Source organism: Talpa europaea, assembly GCF_964194135.1.
Source record: "Talpa europaea genome assembly, chromosome: 15".
In the NCBI taxonomy this organism is placed as follows: domain Eukaryota; kingdom Metazoa; phylum Chordata; class Mammalia; order Eulipotyphla; family Talpidae; genus Talpa; species Talpa europaea.
In genome coordinates, this window is record NC_140083.1 from 27,853,664 (window position 1) to 27,871,612 (window position 17,949).

The following is a 17,949-nucleotide window of genomic DNA, read 5'->3' on the forward strand; positions in this document are numbered from 1 at the left end:
AAATGTGACAATGACAGGAAATTAGTCAGGGACCTATCTTCCAGTTCCTTTGGGTAAATTATAAATCATCTGACTATCTCACATATGCTGGAGGAAACATTGCTTTAATCTGAAATATGTTCATTTTCTCCTGAATTAAAAAAAAAAAAAAGCCTTTCAATATGTTCAAAGAAAGTGGTGAATCTTTCAGGCATTGTTACTATAAAGAACGTTGTTATTTGCCTAAGGGTCAGAGACATTTGGGGCTGGAAGGAATCCTATGTGTCCCGAACAACAACAATATGAATGGAAGCTGCAGAAATAAGGTAATGTTTCCCAGTGAGAATTGGCAGTGACGTTAATGGCACATCTTTCTCCTTCCTACCCTTTTCACCTCATTCACCAACCTGTTGGGTTTTGTCTGGAAACTTTTTTTTCCAAGATTTTATTTATTTATTTATACAAGCATTGGGTACAGTCAGATATGTGGGAGGGTGAGAGAATTCACCAGAGCCAGAGCAGGGAGCAGATCAGGCAGGCCGACGAAGTACACTGCTGAGGGGAGCAGCGGGCATGGCAGGAGAGGTCTGCGTGCCATGTGAGACCCTCGCCTGGGCGCCGGGTATCGAACCCGCGCTGCAGAGGCTGCGGGCAGCTTCACAGCCCAGCGCTCAACCCCTGTGCCACCGGGGAGGCCCTGCCTGGAAACTTTTGGAGGAAAGGATAGCATTGAAGTCATGGAGATGTGGAGCATGTGGATTGGTTCAAAAGTCTATGCAGCTAGAATCAGCAGCTTAAAGGAAAAGGAGGGAAGTGGCTATTATCTGGGGACAGCCTTGTGTGCAATGCTAGAGGAACAGAAATGTTAATCTATAGGAAGAGGTTATATGGGAGGTTAATCTATAAGGAAGAGGTTATATGGGATTATTTTAATAGTCAACATGACATGACCTATCTCTAGTCAGCAGTTTCTCACTGTCTGATAGGTGTGCTTTTTCTTTCAGCTACAAATTCTTTTTACATTTTTAGAGGTTTGGAGAGAAAGGAAGGACAGACAAAAAGAGGGACAATAAAACATTCTGTTCGCAAAGCTCCAAATATTTACTGTGTCTATTTTATTACAGATAAAGTTTACTGACCCCAGGCTAGATTTAAAAAGACATTTAGCATTTATTGAATGCTTATTTTATACCAAGTTTAATATTATCTTTAATTTGTAGAATTCAGTGAACGGTCCAGGGATGTGCCATTGAGTAAATGAACTGAGACTGAAACCCAGGCTGCTGGCTCTCAGTGGCCCCTGTGATCCTGAGAGGACAGGGAGGGACCTGGTAAACTTCTCAGAGCTCAGAGGGATTTGCCATAAAGGTAGTGGAGTGGCAGGCATGACCTCTGAAATATTTCTCCTTCTTTCTGGGTATTCTCTTCCTTAAAATTTTCTCTTCTCGGGCTCTTGGCCAATGCTTCCTCTATGTTTTTGACCTTTAACCGTGCCGCCTGAAATGTGAAGATGAACAGTGAGTAACACCAGAGTCAAGAGAGTCAGACTCTGCTGGCGGGATAGATACTGTCAGAGAAGCCTGAGTGTGGGGGGATTTTTGGGCATGTGTGTTGTTGAGGGATTGTGAAGAAATCAATATGACTGAAATGCAGATTTTAAAATGCAGGTAATGTACAGCTAGCCGCGGATCTTTGATCACGCAAACCATTAGCAGGTTTGCATAGGTTTTTATTACTGCTCCTTCTTGAAGGTTCTTCCTGCATAATTATTAGTCTGTATGGTTTGGAAATTCTCTTTATATATTTAGTATTTGCCTATTTCTCATTTTTATTTGCCTGCTTTTTTATCTTCTTATTGCAAAGTCACCATCTGACTGTTTTATGGTAAGGATTTGTGTGCAGCTTAGATAGGCTGCTAAACATCAAAGAGATTTATGCATATGTAATAAAGATGTATCACAGGGAGCAGGTAACTGCAAATCTTGGTTGGAATTTTCAAATCTTTAATAGTAAATTCTCTGCATAAATAGAATAAGGATGTAATTTCTATGCATCAGGTGTGGGATGAGCCGTGTGGCTCAGATAGGGAAACCTCATTCCTCTGAGGAAGAACCAAGAGCATTTAGAAATTCTATGCAGTAACTAAAAGGTTTCTTCATGTTATCGCCTGAGTGTGTCTCTTCAAAATTTGTGCCTTGAAATTCCAACCCCCATTGTGTTTGTATCAGGGGTCGGGACTTTTGGGTGGGGGTCATTAGGTCATGAGGGTGCATCCTCATGAATGGGGTTAGTGCCCTGACAAAACTGGCTCGATATTATTCTAGCTCTCCCACCAGGTGAAGACACAGGAAAAAGAAATCCTCTGCCAGACTTAGAATCACCTGGTGCTTTGATCGTGTGCTTCCCACTTTTCTCCACTCCAGTGAGAAATAAAGATCTGTTGCTTACACCATAATGTGTATGGATTGAGTGGACTAAGGCAACTAATGTGGTCAATACATGCTTGCTCACCACCCCAATTCTCTCCTTTCTGTGTCTGCTATGTACTAGGGGGTGGGCTCTAAGACCCAACAGACTATTTCCTAGATTCCCTTACTGGTTGTCTTTGATTTAAGTTCTGCCAGTGGGAGGCACTGAATGAATTTGAAGGTAGTAGGAGAGGAGAAGGATTCTCTTCCTGCTTCCAGCTTCTATTGCTTTCCTCTAGCCGTAGTAAGCGTCAGTGGAACAGGATCTTCTAATTCCAGAGCCTCTACGTGGAACCTCCCTCTCAGGAATCTCACAACTGAGATCCTTTGGTGTACAGAAAAATGGAGCCCCGTGGTACCTTCCAGAGGTTCCAGTCCCTCTTCTACAGTTCTGGGCTAAATCAACACTATCTTTTACATTTTGTATCCCAGGTTGGTTTTATGGGATGAATTCTGTTCTCCTCCTACCCTTCAAATTCATCTATTGAAATCCTAACTCTCATATCTCGGAATATGACTTTATTTGGAAATAGGTACCTTTAGGAGGTAAGTAAATTAAAATTAGGGTAGGCCCTAATCCAAGATGACTCATGTCTTTATAAGAACAGGAGGTTAGGATATAGACGCACATGGAGGAAAGACCCTGTGAAGAAAAAATAGGCATCTGCAAGCCAAGGGAAAAGACCTCACAAGAGACTGATCCAGCCAACGCTGTAATCTCAAACTTTGGGCCTCCAGAACTGTGAGAAAATGGATTTCTGTTGTTTAAGCTGCCTAGTCTGTGGAATTTTGTTAGGGCAGCCCTATCATGCAATTATAAATGATAGTACTACTGATCTCTGGATTATCCACTGCCTCTGTTGTCTCCATCTTTTCTGTTGGCCATTTCCTGTATTAAATTATTTCTTTGATATACCTGGCAAGGTATTGGTTTCCTAACTAAAACACTTAATAAATTATCTTCAGTGTATGTGTCTTAGACCTATTAGCCCTTTGAGAAAACAGACATAGTAAAAAGGATGAGGTGATTTTTTGATAATTCACTTAAGAAATATTCTTTAAATAGTTTTGTATTTAATTGTAAGAGCTGCTTAAGAAAATGTTCTCTATCGAAAGTGTATTTATGATGCTGATTTTTGTGGGGCCTCTAACACTAGTGGGCCTTAAATTTGACTTTTCTCAACTCATTTTTTGAATTGCCAATTGCTTCCTCAGAGTGTAGACTAATTAAGTGGTCTTTTCCCTTATTTGACAGTGCTAAATAAAAGCTGGCTGAAGGGAGTATGATAGAGACGAAGCTAGTCATTGCAGATCTTTAAGCCTTGTCAAGTGAGATTGATTTTGCTGCAGTTTTGCCCACTCACTGACTTGATAACTTCTGTCAATTCCTTTAGGACCTTGTGATTGTTTCTAGAAAAGCTTAAACAATGTAGCTTTACAGTTGCCTACTGGACTAGGATACCCAATGTTGGATAATTGCCTGCTCATTTTCCACCCATGTTCCCATATTTCTTTACTATTTATTTGGAGGCAGGTATATATTATAGGCTAGGATCCCTGGGATACAGATTCTGAGATAAAGAGGTTTTATTGGGGAATGCTCTTGAGAATGATACCTGTAAAAGAGTGAGGAAAACCTATTGGGCAGAGGGAGATGTTGACTATACAAGCATACTCAGCTAACCCTTGGGGCTATGAAACTGAGATAGTGCTTTGGAGAGAGCCTTTTTGGCCCAAGGAATGTAGGCTGCCCCCATGGAGGATGATGATCTTAGGAGGCAGCTTCCTCAGGTAGAGGGACACAGTTGTGAACTTTCAGCAAGCGAGGCTTCTAGCAACTGCAGGTTAAGTGCCTCGATGCTGATGCTGAAGTGGGGGTCAGAGTGACATATTGTGGTGTCTGCTGTGATAGGTTTTGCAAAAGTTCTCAGGGATTCAAGGTGCATCATAATATTCATAGAATATTATGATAGTACATTTACTTGTCTGAGTGTGTGAGTTCCTTGTGGCTCGGTGTACCTTATTATATCACTTGTTGTATCCCAGTTACCAGTGAAACACAGTACATCTTAGGCACCTGATAAATGTTGAATTTAGTAAGAAAATATGTTTGTTTCAGCTAGTATTTGCAGTGGGCAGTTAAGGTATCATAGTACTCACTGAAAATGGGTTAAAAAATCTTGTTATTACTCACATTATGAAAAGCTATGTGACTTAGACTCTGGAGTGAAAACCCTACAGGGCACATTCTGGGCAAAATAGAAACCTGAAAGTGTGTCAGATAAATCGATCATAAACAGGAACAGAAAACACATGGTGAGGATGGCATTGCCCATGAACACTGGAGAGTGATGGCCAGATACTCTCTTGGCATTGTTGTCCCTTCAACCATTCTGTATTCACAGATGTGGCTCAGCGATTGGCATTCAGTCCATGGTTTTGTTAAGCTACCCCTGCTTCCAGTAGGCCCCCAAAGTCAATAGCACATTGACTTATCATCAGCTTCAGGTAAGAAAAAGAATGGAAAGGCAGCAACATCAACAGGAAATAAAACATTTTTATTGAATATCTGTGTAATATGATAAGTCATTTTTAACAACAATCAGAAAACTACTGTGAAATTCACTACACTAAGTGAAACAAAATTTAAACCACCTCATCAAAAATGAAGGTAAAATACAGCTAAAGTAGTTGGCTCGCGGGCCACGAGCCATATGGCAGAAGAAAACACCCCAACATTTCTACAAGATACAGAGAAAACCCACACATAGAAACACTCAAGCAGGCAGTAAATATACACAAAGGCAACTAGGATCTTTCTAGAGCATCAGATTCTAATACTTACACAGCTTTGTCAGAAAGGTACATGTGGCTTATCTGAGGATGAATCTTGATCTTAAAGCAGGTTCAGTCACAGACTTGAAAGATGGCATAGTACCAGCTAATTCTATGGTGACAATCCCATGTCTGGCAGTGTTGCAAGAGGATGCATTAGTAGTACTTTAATGCGAGAAATAATGTGTATTCGGTAGCTTGAACCTGCTTGTTTAAAGTGTTGTTTCAGCATGAACGACTTAAAGCTGAATATAGTGAAATTAAATGTCAGTTTTGAGTATTTAAGGAATTTTCAATTGCCAGTCAACTCCCTCTCTTTGGTCAGATTTGGTATGTTAAATTGGAAAGACGCTCATTTCATTCTTCTGTTCAAACTGATATTTAAGCTCACATCGTCACTAGTGCATTTTCTATTTTCTATGTTTTTAAAAACATATGGACCATCTACAGAAGAGGGAGATGTTATTCTTCTTTCGTCCTTTGTGTCTGTCCCAGTTCTAAAGAGTTTGCTATGACTGGGCTGAACGGTCAAAGGGCTTGCCTCTTTTTTGATGAGGAAGAAATAATGACGAGAATTCTAGTTTTCTCAGGAAACAGTCAACCCGATGCTTGAAGCCCACTATCAGCCCTTTTCAATTCTCACTGAGTTTTTAAAAAACATGGCATGGTGTCCTAAAGTCTGAACATGAGGATGATGCTCAGTTTTCCTCTATTTCGTTTGGTATTGTGAAGATAAACTTTCACTTTAGAACATCACTACTCTCTGTGGCCTAGGAGTTCAAATGGGTCACAGAAGTGATGGGAGAAAAGACTAGATGCAGTGTGAGATAATAGGCTGCCCTCCCACGAAGTGGTTGTCTACCATGGTGGGGGAAAATATGGAATATTGCACAGTGTTTGACAAAATGCTGTGTTCCACCCCATTCTATGTATCTTTCTTGTCCTATGCATAGCTTTTCAGTTCTGAATTGGTCCTTTGTAAGGAGAACTGTTTGTGCTACACACACCTTGGGCAGTGCAGTAGAAGGGAATGGCAGTATTGTTACAATATCACTACAGAATAAATTGAGTGCTATCCACTGAGGAAACTAAGTGTCTAAGCACACACGGCAGTCACAGTGTTACATAGAGCAGTTCTTTAAGACTCTTATGGAATGACTAGTAGCTTCATAATAGTGCCATTTACTACATAATAACATTGAAAACATTGAAAAACTCTTTCTAAATCAAGCATCTAGTATACATAAGAGGTTGCTTCAGTTTTCTAGAACTTGTTCTTGGTTTTGTTTCACCTTTTTTTTAAAGGACAAATTAAAACTTATTTAAGTAAAAAGAGCATATAAAAAGATCACTAGCTGTTTGTTTTGGCTTAATTGAAGTGCATTCAGAACTATGGCTAATTGTTTATTTTTTTCATCTTTTGATGGGATTACAATACTGTCTGTTTACCACAAAGTGATTTTGTGTAATAAGCACAGATTGCTGTGTTAAAAATATTCTGCATTCCTTCTAATCTGGTTTCATATAATAAAATATTTGTTACAAAGTCTAATGTGCAAACATTTTGGAATTATCATAGATGTGAAATCTGGAACAGAATTCACAGGATGCACATTTTGTATCAAGGTGACAACAGAGAGCTACTTTTTTCTTTTTATATAGTCAGGCAATATTTCAGAAATGCTGACTTCCCCCCCCTCAACTTCTTCTCACCCACCCCAACCCCAAACAATGCACATGCGCACACATATAGGGACACACACACGCGCACACACACGACACCATTGTGTTGTTATTCTATGCTGTAATATGAAATCATTGACTCCTGTTCAGATGCTTCCTCAAATGTCAGAGTGAAGCCCTGATTTTAGCTTTGTAGTTATGTACAGACAGATGCTATTCTGGTTTGTGGCTATGCTTCCTGGAGGTCAGCCTGGATGCTGTTTAGATCATGCTAATTTGCCTGTGAGGAAATTCTACAAAATTGGATTCACCTACCAATATGTGTTGTAGGTGTATCTTGGTACTCAAATGATCAATAGAAAGCTCAGATTTAAGTTGTCCTTTAAGATGTCAGTTTCACTGTACTAGTGCCTTACAAGTTGATATTTTTGCTGGAATGCAGACGATACTATATTTACCATATAATATATTATCAGCTCTCCTATATTTCAGTCATTTACATAGTTTAAAATAGAACATCTTATTAAAAACATCTAGATATACACAGATTAGGAAACGCTTACAACATACAAATACACAAACTAGAAATAAATCTTTAGCATACTGGTATATACAACGGTGTGATACAATAAATAATTTCAGTCATGCTCTATCTACACATCATATTGCTTAAAAGAAGAGTAGATTTGGAGGGCAGTGGTATGATGAAGGGCTTAGGAACTCTCTACGTTTAAATTTGTGCAAATTAAAATAGGATTTGAAGTACCACTGAATTGTGTTAGGAACGCATGGCTGGGAAAACGAAAGGACCCATATTACTGAGGTATTTACAGATACTGGCTAAAGAGCACTATGTGGGCAAATGCAGAAAGGCTTCTTCATGTCTTTACTTCTTAACTGCCAGCATGGCGTCAACTTCCTCCTCCACCTGGAGGGTGTGCCACTGGGCAATGGGTCGCCTGGGATTGGCCAGCATGTCTGACCAATGTCGAAGCTCCGCCCCGGTGCTATTGTAGCCCACAAAGACTTTGCCGATTGCATCGTTCTTGCCAATCTTGTCATAGTCCAAAACAGTTACCACCACTTGCACTTTCTGAAAGAGGATACACAGCAAACATTAATATTCCAGTTCTAGAAACAAAGCCCTATTAGGAAGCTTCCTTGAGAACGAAGCAATTGGAAGGACAAAGGACCAACCTCTAGACATCAGGAGAAGCCTGAAAATGAGTTGAACGTGAAAACATGAGCCCAATTCCTATTTTGCCTTTAATGCGTCATCATTTTCAAAGTATTCAATAAATGTTATTTTTTAAAAAAACATACGTGACACTGTCCTAAAGTCATTTACATGAACCACTTGGTTTACTTCTGGTGATCAATCCTGTCATTGTTGCCTTTATATAAGATGTGGAAGCTCAAAGAAGCTACGTAACCTGACTGAGGTCATATATGGAATGTTAGTGGTTTGGTTTTCAGAGTCTGTAATGTAAGCCACTTTCCCATGCTGCCCATGTCGACTTAATTTCACTCTAAATCCATTTGGTTCAATTGTCTCATCTTCATAATTTATGGCATTGACATTCACATCATTCTTCTTAAAAAAAATTATTTATTTATTTATTTATTTATTTATTTATTTATTTATTTATTTATTTATTTATTTATTTATACAAGCACTGGGTACAGTCAGAAGCGCAGGAGGGTGAGAGAATTCACCAGAGACAGAACAGGGAACAGAACAGGCAGACTGATGATACACTGCTGAGGGAAGCAGCGGGCAGCAGGAGAGGTCTGTCGTGCCATGTGGGACCCTCGCTGGTGGCCGGGGATTGAACCGGTGCTGCAGAGGCTGTGGGCAGCTTCTCAACCCAGCGCTCAACTGCTGGCCACCGGGGAGGCCCCACATCATTCTTTTTTTGGTTACAATCCCTCAAACAGCCATGGGCTGCAATCCCATTTCAGGGGAGATCAGCCAGCATTGTATATAAAACTAACAGAATTTTAGCTAATCTCATAATTATTGAGAATATGAAAAGTGACAATAGTGAAAGTCTATAAAAAGTAGTAATGAAGATATTTTTTCTCATTCATAATTCTCTCGATAAACATTTATTGAGCAACTTCTGATTATCTGGCATTCCATTTCAAAGGAAATGACATTTTAGATCATATACAATTGACTTTCACGATCTGTTAGGTTGTAAAGGTTAATTTAATAACTTCCCTTTTTGAACTATTTGAATTAATTGAAACAAACAAATTATTATATGAAAGAAACACTTTTAAAAGTGCAATTTAGTTCTGCTTCCTAAGTAGTGAATTTGCTTTGTCAAAATATGCATTGGCTCTGATTTAGAAACTGAGTGTAAAGATAAAGAGTTTAGAACAAAGTGGAAAGCATAACATTGGTGACTAGTTAAAAGAAGCAGAAAGCACAATTTTGAAAGCCAGGGCAGGAAGAAGAGAGAGCTGAGTGATATCCTTTAGTGGACTGTGCTCTGAAGGCTGTATTATTGGACCAAGGTACTGAGAGATGGCACTGATGTACAGCTTCAGACCAGAGAAAATGATCATTTCTGAAAGTTGAACATAGCTGTAAAATGCAGGACACTGGCAACAAGGAAACAAGCTTCCCCCTTTTCTTGTGTAGTCTTGGATTGATTCCATTGTCAATGGACTTATCTAGCCATTGGGTGGTATTTGGAAACAAGAACAAAATCAACTTGACTCTGAGAATTTTCCCCAAGAAAATGAGAAAATGCATCAGAATGCAATCATATTGCAGGGAAAGGGGTGGCAGAGGGTCTAGGGCCATCGTGCATAAAGGTAATAAGGGTTTTTGAGGTTGCAGTAAGTGAATTTTGATATTCCATATTGAAGGCACTGATTAATAGCACTCAAAACAAAATATTCTTATGATGGACGGCCTTGCATTAATTTTCCTGCATAAAGTTTATATATACATACTGGCGGGATGTAACATCTTCATGTGTTTCTGGAAATCAACATATTTTGCTTTTCTTACAATGTATTTCAAAGATAGAGACAGAGAAAGACAGATACCTTCATTACTTCAGGGTAAAGGAAACCTAATGCCCTATTTTAGCCTTTGAAATGCTCAATTATTTTCTTTGGGGAAATGCAAAGACTAGGAAGTAGCTTCCTGGAAGAGTAAAAAGAGACAGAAATGATTCAAGGAGCAGAGAAAGAAGGATGCAGTAAAAGACATCACCGTTATTTTCAGGCCTAATGTACTCTATCAAGTCCAGTTTCTTTCTGTCCTGACGAAATGTTGTGTACTTTAAAATGCTGGCCCAGACACCCAGCATGTATCTTGATTTTAATGTGTGTGTGTGAGTGTGTATTCATATATATATATACATATATATATATGCATTTTAACATATATATGCATTTGTTGCAATTTATAGTTGAAAAAGGATGGTTTAATACAAGATACAGAATTTTAGCTCAAAGGAGAAGGTTTAACAATAGGATTTTTCATCTCAATGTCCTGTCTTATAGTGTTTTGTGGAATTAAAAAATAAAACGCCCAAAGGTGTTAGTTTCCATAGGAATAAGGTCTTAGAATTCACAAGAGTTCACTGAACAAATATAGCAAAATAAATTGTTGGAGAAAATTGGATGTCTTAGGATTTTGCCAGGGGGTCTAAGGCAGTAAGCTCATTGGTTCAGGCTAGTGAACTAGTTATCAGAGACAGGGAATCAGTGTCCTCTGCAATGTCATTTGCTCATATAATAGATGTTGAAAGAAAATAAGTATGTACAATTTCCTGCCATGTGAAAATATATGAGAAAGGTAATATAAATGTGAAGATGCTGGGGTTATTGGTGATTTTGTCTCATTTAAAACTTCCTTACACAATGCAGTAGCTACTAGCCATATGTAGTTGTTTAAATTTAAATTAATTAAAATTAAAGTTCCTTGATCACAACAGTGAATAAGTGCTTATTGCCCACCTGTAGTTGGTGGCCACCATATTAGACAGTACAGATGACAAAACATAGTCATTCTTATCCTCTCAGAATTCTAGTGAACAGTGCTGACTTATATGTTATTTTAATCTTATTGTCAGATTCATTTTCTATTACAATGTTAGTTTGAAAAGAGACATTAGCATGCGAGTAATAATAATGATGGAAACTATTTACTGAGCATTTGCTAAGTCTGATGTGCTTTGTTCATTCTAAATGGTTTTTCTTATCTGTATAGTCTTACTTTTTTTTTCCTTTTTCTTTTTTTTAAGATTTATTTATTTATTTATACAAGCACTGGGTATAGTCAGAAGTGCGGGAGGGTGAGAGAATTCACCAGAGACAGAGCGGGGAACAGAACAGGCAGACCAACGAAGTACACTGCTGAGGGGAGCAGCGGGCATGGCAGGAGAGGTCTGCACACCGTGTGGGACCCTTGCCCTGCGGCTGAGGATCGAACTGGCACTGCAGAGGCTGCGGGCAGCTTCGCAGCCCAACGCTCAACCTCTACACCACTGGGGAGGCCCTGTATAGTCTTACTTTAACATGAGTTCTGTTGTTCATATTTTATATGTGAGGACATTCTAAGCCTCACTTTCTTTATATGTAAGACTAGGATAATAAAGGCCCCTCTTTGATGGGTCCTGTAAGGAGTAAATGTAAGGATTAAATGCATGGAAAGTGCTTAAATTGGGTTGAGGTAGAAAGTAAATATATAATAAATATAACTATATATTAATTTTCTTCATGGAATAAATGTGTGATACCTATTAGAGATAGCAAGAAGTAGCACATAACTATTGGATGTGAAATTTGGACTCCAGTAGTCTCACTATGGATGTGAGGTGAGAAAACCTAAATATGTTTTTAAAAATATCACTAAATACTAAGGGCATAGGTATCATTGTGGATACACATAGCATCTTACCTTGAATATGTTAATGACAAAACCTTTTAATGGAATTCTTACTATTATAAAAATAATTATCTAGCAAATCAAAGTTCCATCATAAAAAACACCCATATATTCCCACCCAGAAACAAGAACTTGAATTTGAACAATTAAAAATACAACTTAACCTAATCTTTCCACTGCTAGTAATCTTGTAATGATAAATGATTAAAGATGCTGTATATTTAGCATCAACCAAAATTTTATTTTTATATTTTTAACTATTTATTTTACATATAGTGGCCCAGAGGCAAACAGTAATAACTCATTTTTCTCTTATTTTTTTTGTTACATTTGAGGATTCACTTTTTGAATTAGAGTAGTTATTCTGTTGATTTTCCTTTTCCTACTTTATTTCTGTTCAATAGAATACCAACTGTTTTTCACTGATGAATCAGCACATCCTATACTATATATTTTATCACTTCCCTTTATGTAGCTCGAGCATTGACTGTACCTGGGAATAGGAATGGAAGTTCTAATGAAGGAAATTTTAATGCATATTGATAATTTATAAAGTCTATAATTTATGTGGTCTGAAGAAAAATGAAATTGAATGGACAACAAAATTATATTCAACATTACCTGGATTTGCTCAAAAGGTACTTCAAAGCTGAATGACTCATTGTAGTAGGGGTTAAGTGTATTCTTTTTAATCGTTGTCTTTTTCTTCTTCAGCCTCTTACCATTCTGCATCAGATGAATTTTCACATAAGGATCTGAAAAACAGAAACAAAAAATTCAGAAGATCAGAGACACATGTTTTACATTATAATTTAGTTTATAAAAGCATCAAATATTCACAATAAGAAAATAATTACACAGCATATATTTGACTTTTTTTAAAAAAATTAAGCATTCTTTTACTGAAAGTTTGTAAATAATTCACGGAGCATGGTTTTTTTTTTGTTGTTTTTTTTTTGATGTGTGTGTTTTTGGCCATGAAATCTCAGTATTTATCATGGGATGTAGGAGATGAGAGCAGTGTTGTGCTAAACCAGATCTTTGGGGAAAAGTCTTAACAGGTAGCGTTTGCCAACATCCATATTATAAATACTCTCAGCATGGCTGATATCAAGCTACTAGCAGTTTAACAACTGGCTTACAAAATTCCTGAAAATTTGACAATTGACTATTGTGAGCTGGCAAAGAACTCACTGCAGCATGCCACTGCACAGGAATAAAACTCTTAACAGAGAGGACAAAGACCCATTCACCCATTCATTTATTTATTCATTTACTCAACCGGTATTAGCTAGGCCTTAGGGATATAGCAGTGAACAAAACAAGCCACCCCTAATTTCATGATGAAACTTCAGCTTGTGGGGGGTAAATAGACAATAAGCTTGTAAAGAAATGAAATTACAAGCTGACCAGAGTGCTCTGGAAGAAAAGAGCAGAATAGAAATACTATAGAGAAAACTGGGAAAAAGTATGGTGAGTAAGGTAGGAATGTTTAGATTACTTAGGTAAAGCTTTGCTCTGGAGGTAACAAGAGATGTGAAGCATGGAAAGTGAGAAGAGGCTGTGTGTGTGTGTGTGTGTGTGTGTGTGTGTGTGTGTGTGTGTGAGAGAGAGAGAGAGAGAGAGAGAGAGAGAGAGAGAGAAAGAGAGAGAGAGAGAGAGTTTCTGAACATCCATTCCTAGATAGAGATGAACTTCAAGAGCTCAAGAAAAAAGAAACATAGAAAAGTGGCAGAATTCCCTTAGGATTTTTCCCAAGGACTCATTGGCAAAGGTAGAGTAATTGGTAATTCACTGGAGGAGTAAAGCAATTTCCATTTCCATTCCCCCTACTAATGGGTGAATGATAAACCTTCTTTCTGGTACTAAGCCCACTGCCCACAATGATAGTATTAATCTCTTTCCTGTTTTTCTAAAACATTGTCCTATTTCATATGTAATACATATTCATTATAGAAACAAAATCAGAAGGCAAAAAGAAGAAAAAACATTTCAATCATGATTTTACTTCCTTAAAATAACCACTGCTGTCTTCCAGAAGGTCTTTCCTCCCTTTAAGAATGGGTAGAGCTAGAAGAAACTTTACAAAATTTAGTTTGACGCCCACATCATTTTAGAAGATAAAAACCACAGACCAGAAAAGGTTTTCATCTGCTTCTCCATATTCTACATCCCACTTTCTTTAGATCAATATGGAAGGGGATGTGCTGGGTCCTGTGGCAGTATACCTCATTACTATTTTTCCCACTGATGCACCAATCCACATTCCTACCAACAGTGCACCATATCTTCCTTTTCTGCACTTCCTGGATAATATTTATTGTTCTCTGTCTTTTTGATAAAAGCCATTCTACCAGGTATGAAGTGATATTTCATTGTGGTTTTAATTTGCATTTTCCCAGGTGATTGGTGATGTTGAAATTTTTTGTTGTAGCAGTTGATGAGCTGTACGTCTTTGGGAAAATGTCTATTTAAATCTTTTACCCATTTTTGAATAAGTTATATATACATTTTGCTATTGAGTTATATGAATTCTATAAGATACTAGCCTTTGATCAGATACATGATTTGAAAATCTTCCCTCCCATTCCATAGATTGTTTTTTTTTCATTGTGTTAATGTTTTCTTTTGCTGTGCAGAAGCTTTTTAATTTTATATTGTCCCCCTTAGTTTTATTTTTGTTGTCTTTGCTTTTGGAGTCAGATCCATAAAATCAAGTTGATACCAAGAATCTTACCACTTATTTTCTTTCAAGATTTTTTTTTTTTTTATGATTTCAGCTCTTACATTCAATCCTTGAATCTATCTTGAGTTAATTTTTGTGTATGGGGTAAAATAGTGGCCCATTTTCTTTTTTTCCCCATGTGACTTTCCAATTTTCCCAATACTATTGAGGGTCAAATTTAAAAAAGTCTAGAAAATGATCTTTTGGAAAAGAAGTGATATTCTTTCCAAACTTCTAAGAATGACCACTCTCTTCTTCAAAGCAAAAAAACTCAAAAAGTTTATCTTTATAATTTAAAAAGTTAAGATATACAAATCAGAAGATGATAGTTATACATAGATGTTCTGGCAAGTACAGTAAAATTAGTGAGAAAGTATGAAATGTTAGCTGAGAATAATTTTTCAACAAAGATTCACAATGGGGTTTAATGTAATAATATGCCTTTATGTTTATTTGTAATTTATGGAAGATATATTTTAAAAATATTATAATTTTTAATTCTTGCAATAATACTAGTGAGGAAGCTGGGGCTCAGAAGGGCCGATTCCACCCCTGCTCCAAAAAAAACCAGCTGGGACTCAGAAGGGCTGATTCCACTCCCCCACTCCCTCCCCCACCCCCGCTCCAAAGAAACAAAACCAGCATCTTCTGACTCTAGAACTGTTGCTATTTCTAATATGTTAGAGAGACAATTTAATATAGTGTTTTCAAATACAGCCTCTGGAGCCAGACTAACTCTGCTACGAGCTGTGTGGTCTTGGACAAGTTATCTGACCTCTTATTGCCACAATTCTTTCAAGTAAACGTGATGAGAATGATAATACCAAGCTCATAGAATTGAGCAATTAAATTGAGTTGCTGCGGGGAACGTGCTTCAAGGTTTACCTGGTACATATTATTATAATTATTAATTGTTATTTTAGTTTCACAAACAATAAAGTTAGCATTTATGTATCAGACTCTCCCCCCATATTACTTTGCTGGATCAGTGCACATGATTAGCAAATGAGAAAAAAAGTCAATTTGCTACAGAAGTGAGCCACATTGTTCCACGTGCCAGGTTTATTTCTGGAAAGCAGCATACCTACTTTAAGCATCTGATTAGTTCATGAAGAATTTAGTTGATGACTTCCTTTTGAAAGAGAGAACCAAGCAAAGAGACCATGTGAAGGTAAATGGCAATGGAAACAAGAATGTGAAGGGGGGCAGTGAACTAGTTTTTACCTTGTAATGTGAAGACAATGTTCTAAGGGGACAGAACAAAATAGGAAGATCCTGAGTCCCATACCTAGGCTTAGAACTCCTCCTTTTCCACTTTTATTCTTTTCCTATCCAGAATGAGGCACAGGACACAGGAAATCACTATGTTGAAGCTACAATGATATAATTTGCTAAGTCACCTACTGAACCTTATCACCAAGTGAAGGGCTTGCTGAGGATTTCAGGATGGTGACCAGATGAATGTTTTTATCTTAAATGCCATGCAGGGAGCAGGGTATATACCTTGTTTGATTGATTTTGTGATTACCTGGTCATCTCTAGCTTATGAGGGCATTCCAAAGCTCTGCCAGTTAGGAGGTCCTTTTGAATATAATGCATGTGGTCTGATGTGATTCTCTTTTGTATATTTTATCCCTATCCATGCATTAATTATGAGGGGAAAATCTCTCACATTAATTGGCAGGAGTTTCCTTTCCAAATGGTTTGTTCCAACAGCTAATTCTTAGCCCTGCCGCTAACTCTAGGTGGAGCCCACCTTAACTCTAGGTGGAGTGAGCTGTCACCTACATGTGGTCCTTCTGACATTGCATCCCATCCTACTGTCTTTCACCTGATACACCTTGGGTATGAGTCAATCAATTTCTTTTGGTCAGGGAGTACAATAGGGGAGGGCACATGTAAGTCCCTATCTTCTTCCAGCTACTGTGTTTACCACCCACTATATTGTCAAATGCTTGGTTGATTTGCGGACTTCAACTATTTTGGAGAGAATGGAAATGGGCAGGCTTGGTGTGGTGATCAAAAGAAACCCCAGAAGTTCTCCAGATAGTTCTTGATTCCACCATAGCTGGAACTGCCATGGCATTTGTTATGGGCTAAATATGTTCTCCCAAAATTCATGTTGAAATTCTAACCTCCAGTGTGATGGTATGAGGCGCTAGGATCTTTGGGCAGTAATTAGGTCATGAACGTGGTGTCAACATGATTTATAAGAAGAGACACTGGAGACATTTCCTCCATATGTGGATACAAAAAGACAACTGTAAACCAAGAAGAGAACCTTTATCAAGAAACCTGCTCTCAGACTTCCAGTCACTATCCTAATGAGAAATAAAGTTAAAAAGACTCAGTTTACAGTGTTTAAACCACCACTTAGCAGGCTGAACTAAGATAGCCAAAATCTCTCTTCCTCATTTTTTTTCTCTGGTGGGAACTGATCCTCTGCTTTCTCCCTTCTCTTTATTGGCTCCAGATGACTTGCAGCATTTCAAAGTGTGTTTTATGCATTTAATCACATTTAATATTATTTTCCATATACATTTAATAGGATTTTTTTCTCTACACTACTTTATTCAGTCATCTGCAGTGCAACCTTAGGCTTCCATATCATTGCTACCTTTGTTAAGCAAAGTCTGATCACAGACTCTGGCACTGGAATGCAGTATTTTCAACAAAAATGGTGTCACTGGCATAGTTTCAACATGTAAAGTACATCTCCCAATATAGAGAGTAATCTTAAATGAAGACTTTCAAACTAAGCACAAAACTCAGGAAGTGGTATTTCCTTAACTACAGGAACACAATAGGTAGGCTTTGCAGAAACATTTATGTACAGTCCCTGTGCTGCTATACTATAAGGTCATAACTGCCTCTGCTCTTCTCTGATCTTGCAGACAGAGAACTATTGAGCTTCCACCTCCACCTTAAGCATGTTCTTGTACCATGATTCCAGCTTCATGGACCAAAAAAGTTAGAATGTTTTGTGGTTAGAAATTTGGGGCGAGGGCCTCCCTGGTGGCGCAGCGGGTTGAGTGCAGCTCAGCGGGTTAAGCGCAGCTCTGTGAGGCTGTCCACAGCCTCTGCAGCATGGGTTCGATTCCTGGCCGGCCAGGGAGATTCCCACATGGCGCAGCAGACCTCTCCTGCCTCACTTGCTGCTCCCCTCAGCAGTGTATTTCTTCAGTCTGCCTGTTCTGTTCCCCACTCTGTCTCTGGTGAATCCTCTCACCCTCTCGCACATCTGGCCTGTACCCCGGTTCTTGTATAAATAAATAAATAAACAAACAAACAAATAAATCTTTTTTTTTTTAAAAGATGAACTTTGGGAAGACTATGCACTTGTAACA

The 17,949-nt window shown here is 38.1% G+C and overlaps 1 protein-coding gene across 2 annotated transcripts in view; it reads right to left on the minus strand.

Annotated features, from left to right (window-relative positions):
- Nucleotides 1-7,851: 7,851 nt before the first annotated feature.
- The window catches only part of SYT1 (synaptotagmin 1), a gene marked incomplete at its 3' end in the record, with an annotated part of 196,820 nt that continues 186,722 nt past the window's right edge, over nucleotides 7,852-17,949 (minus strand). For both annotated transcript variants that reach the window (XM_084256461.1, XM_084256462.1), the window contains exons 7-8: nucleotides 12,499-12,632; nucleotides 7,852-8,058 (exon numbers count right to left, since the gene is read on the minus strand). In XM_084256461.1, coding sequence (XP_084112587.1) covers nucleotides 7,852-8,058; nucleotides 12,499-12,632 — 341 coding nt within the window. The remainder of the gene's footprint in view (nucleotides 8,059-12,498; nucleotides 12,633-17,949) is intronic.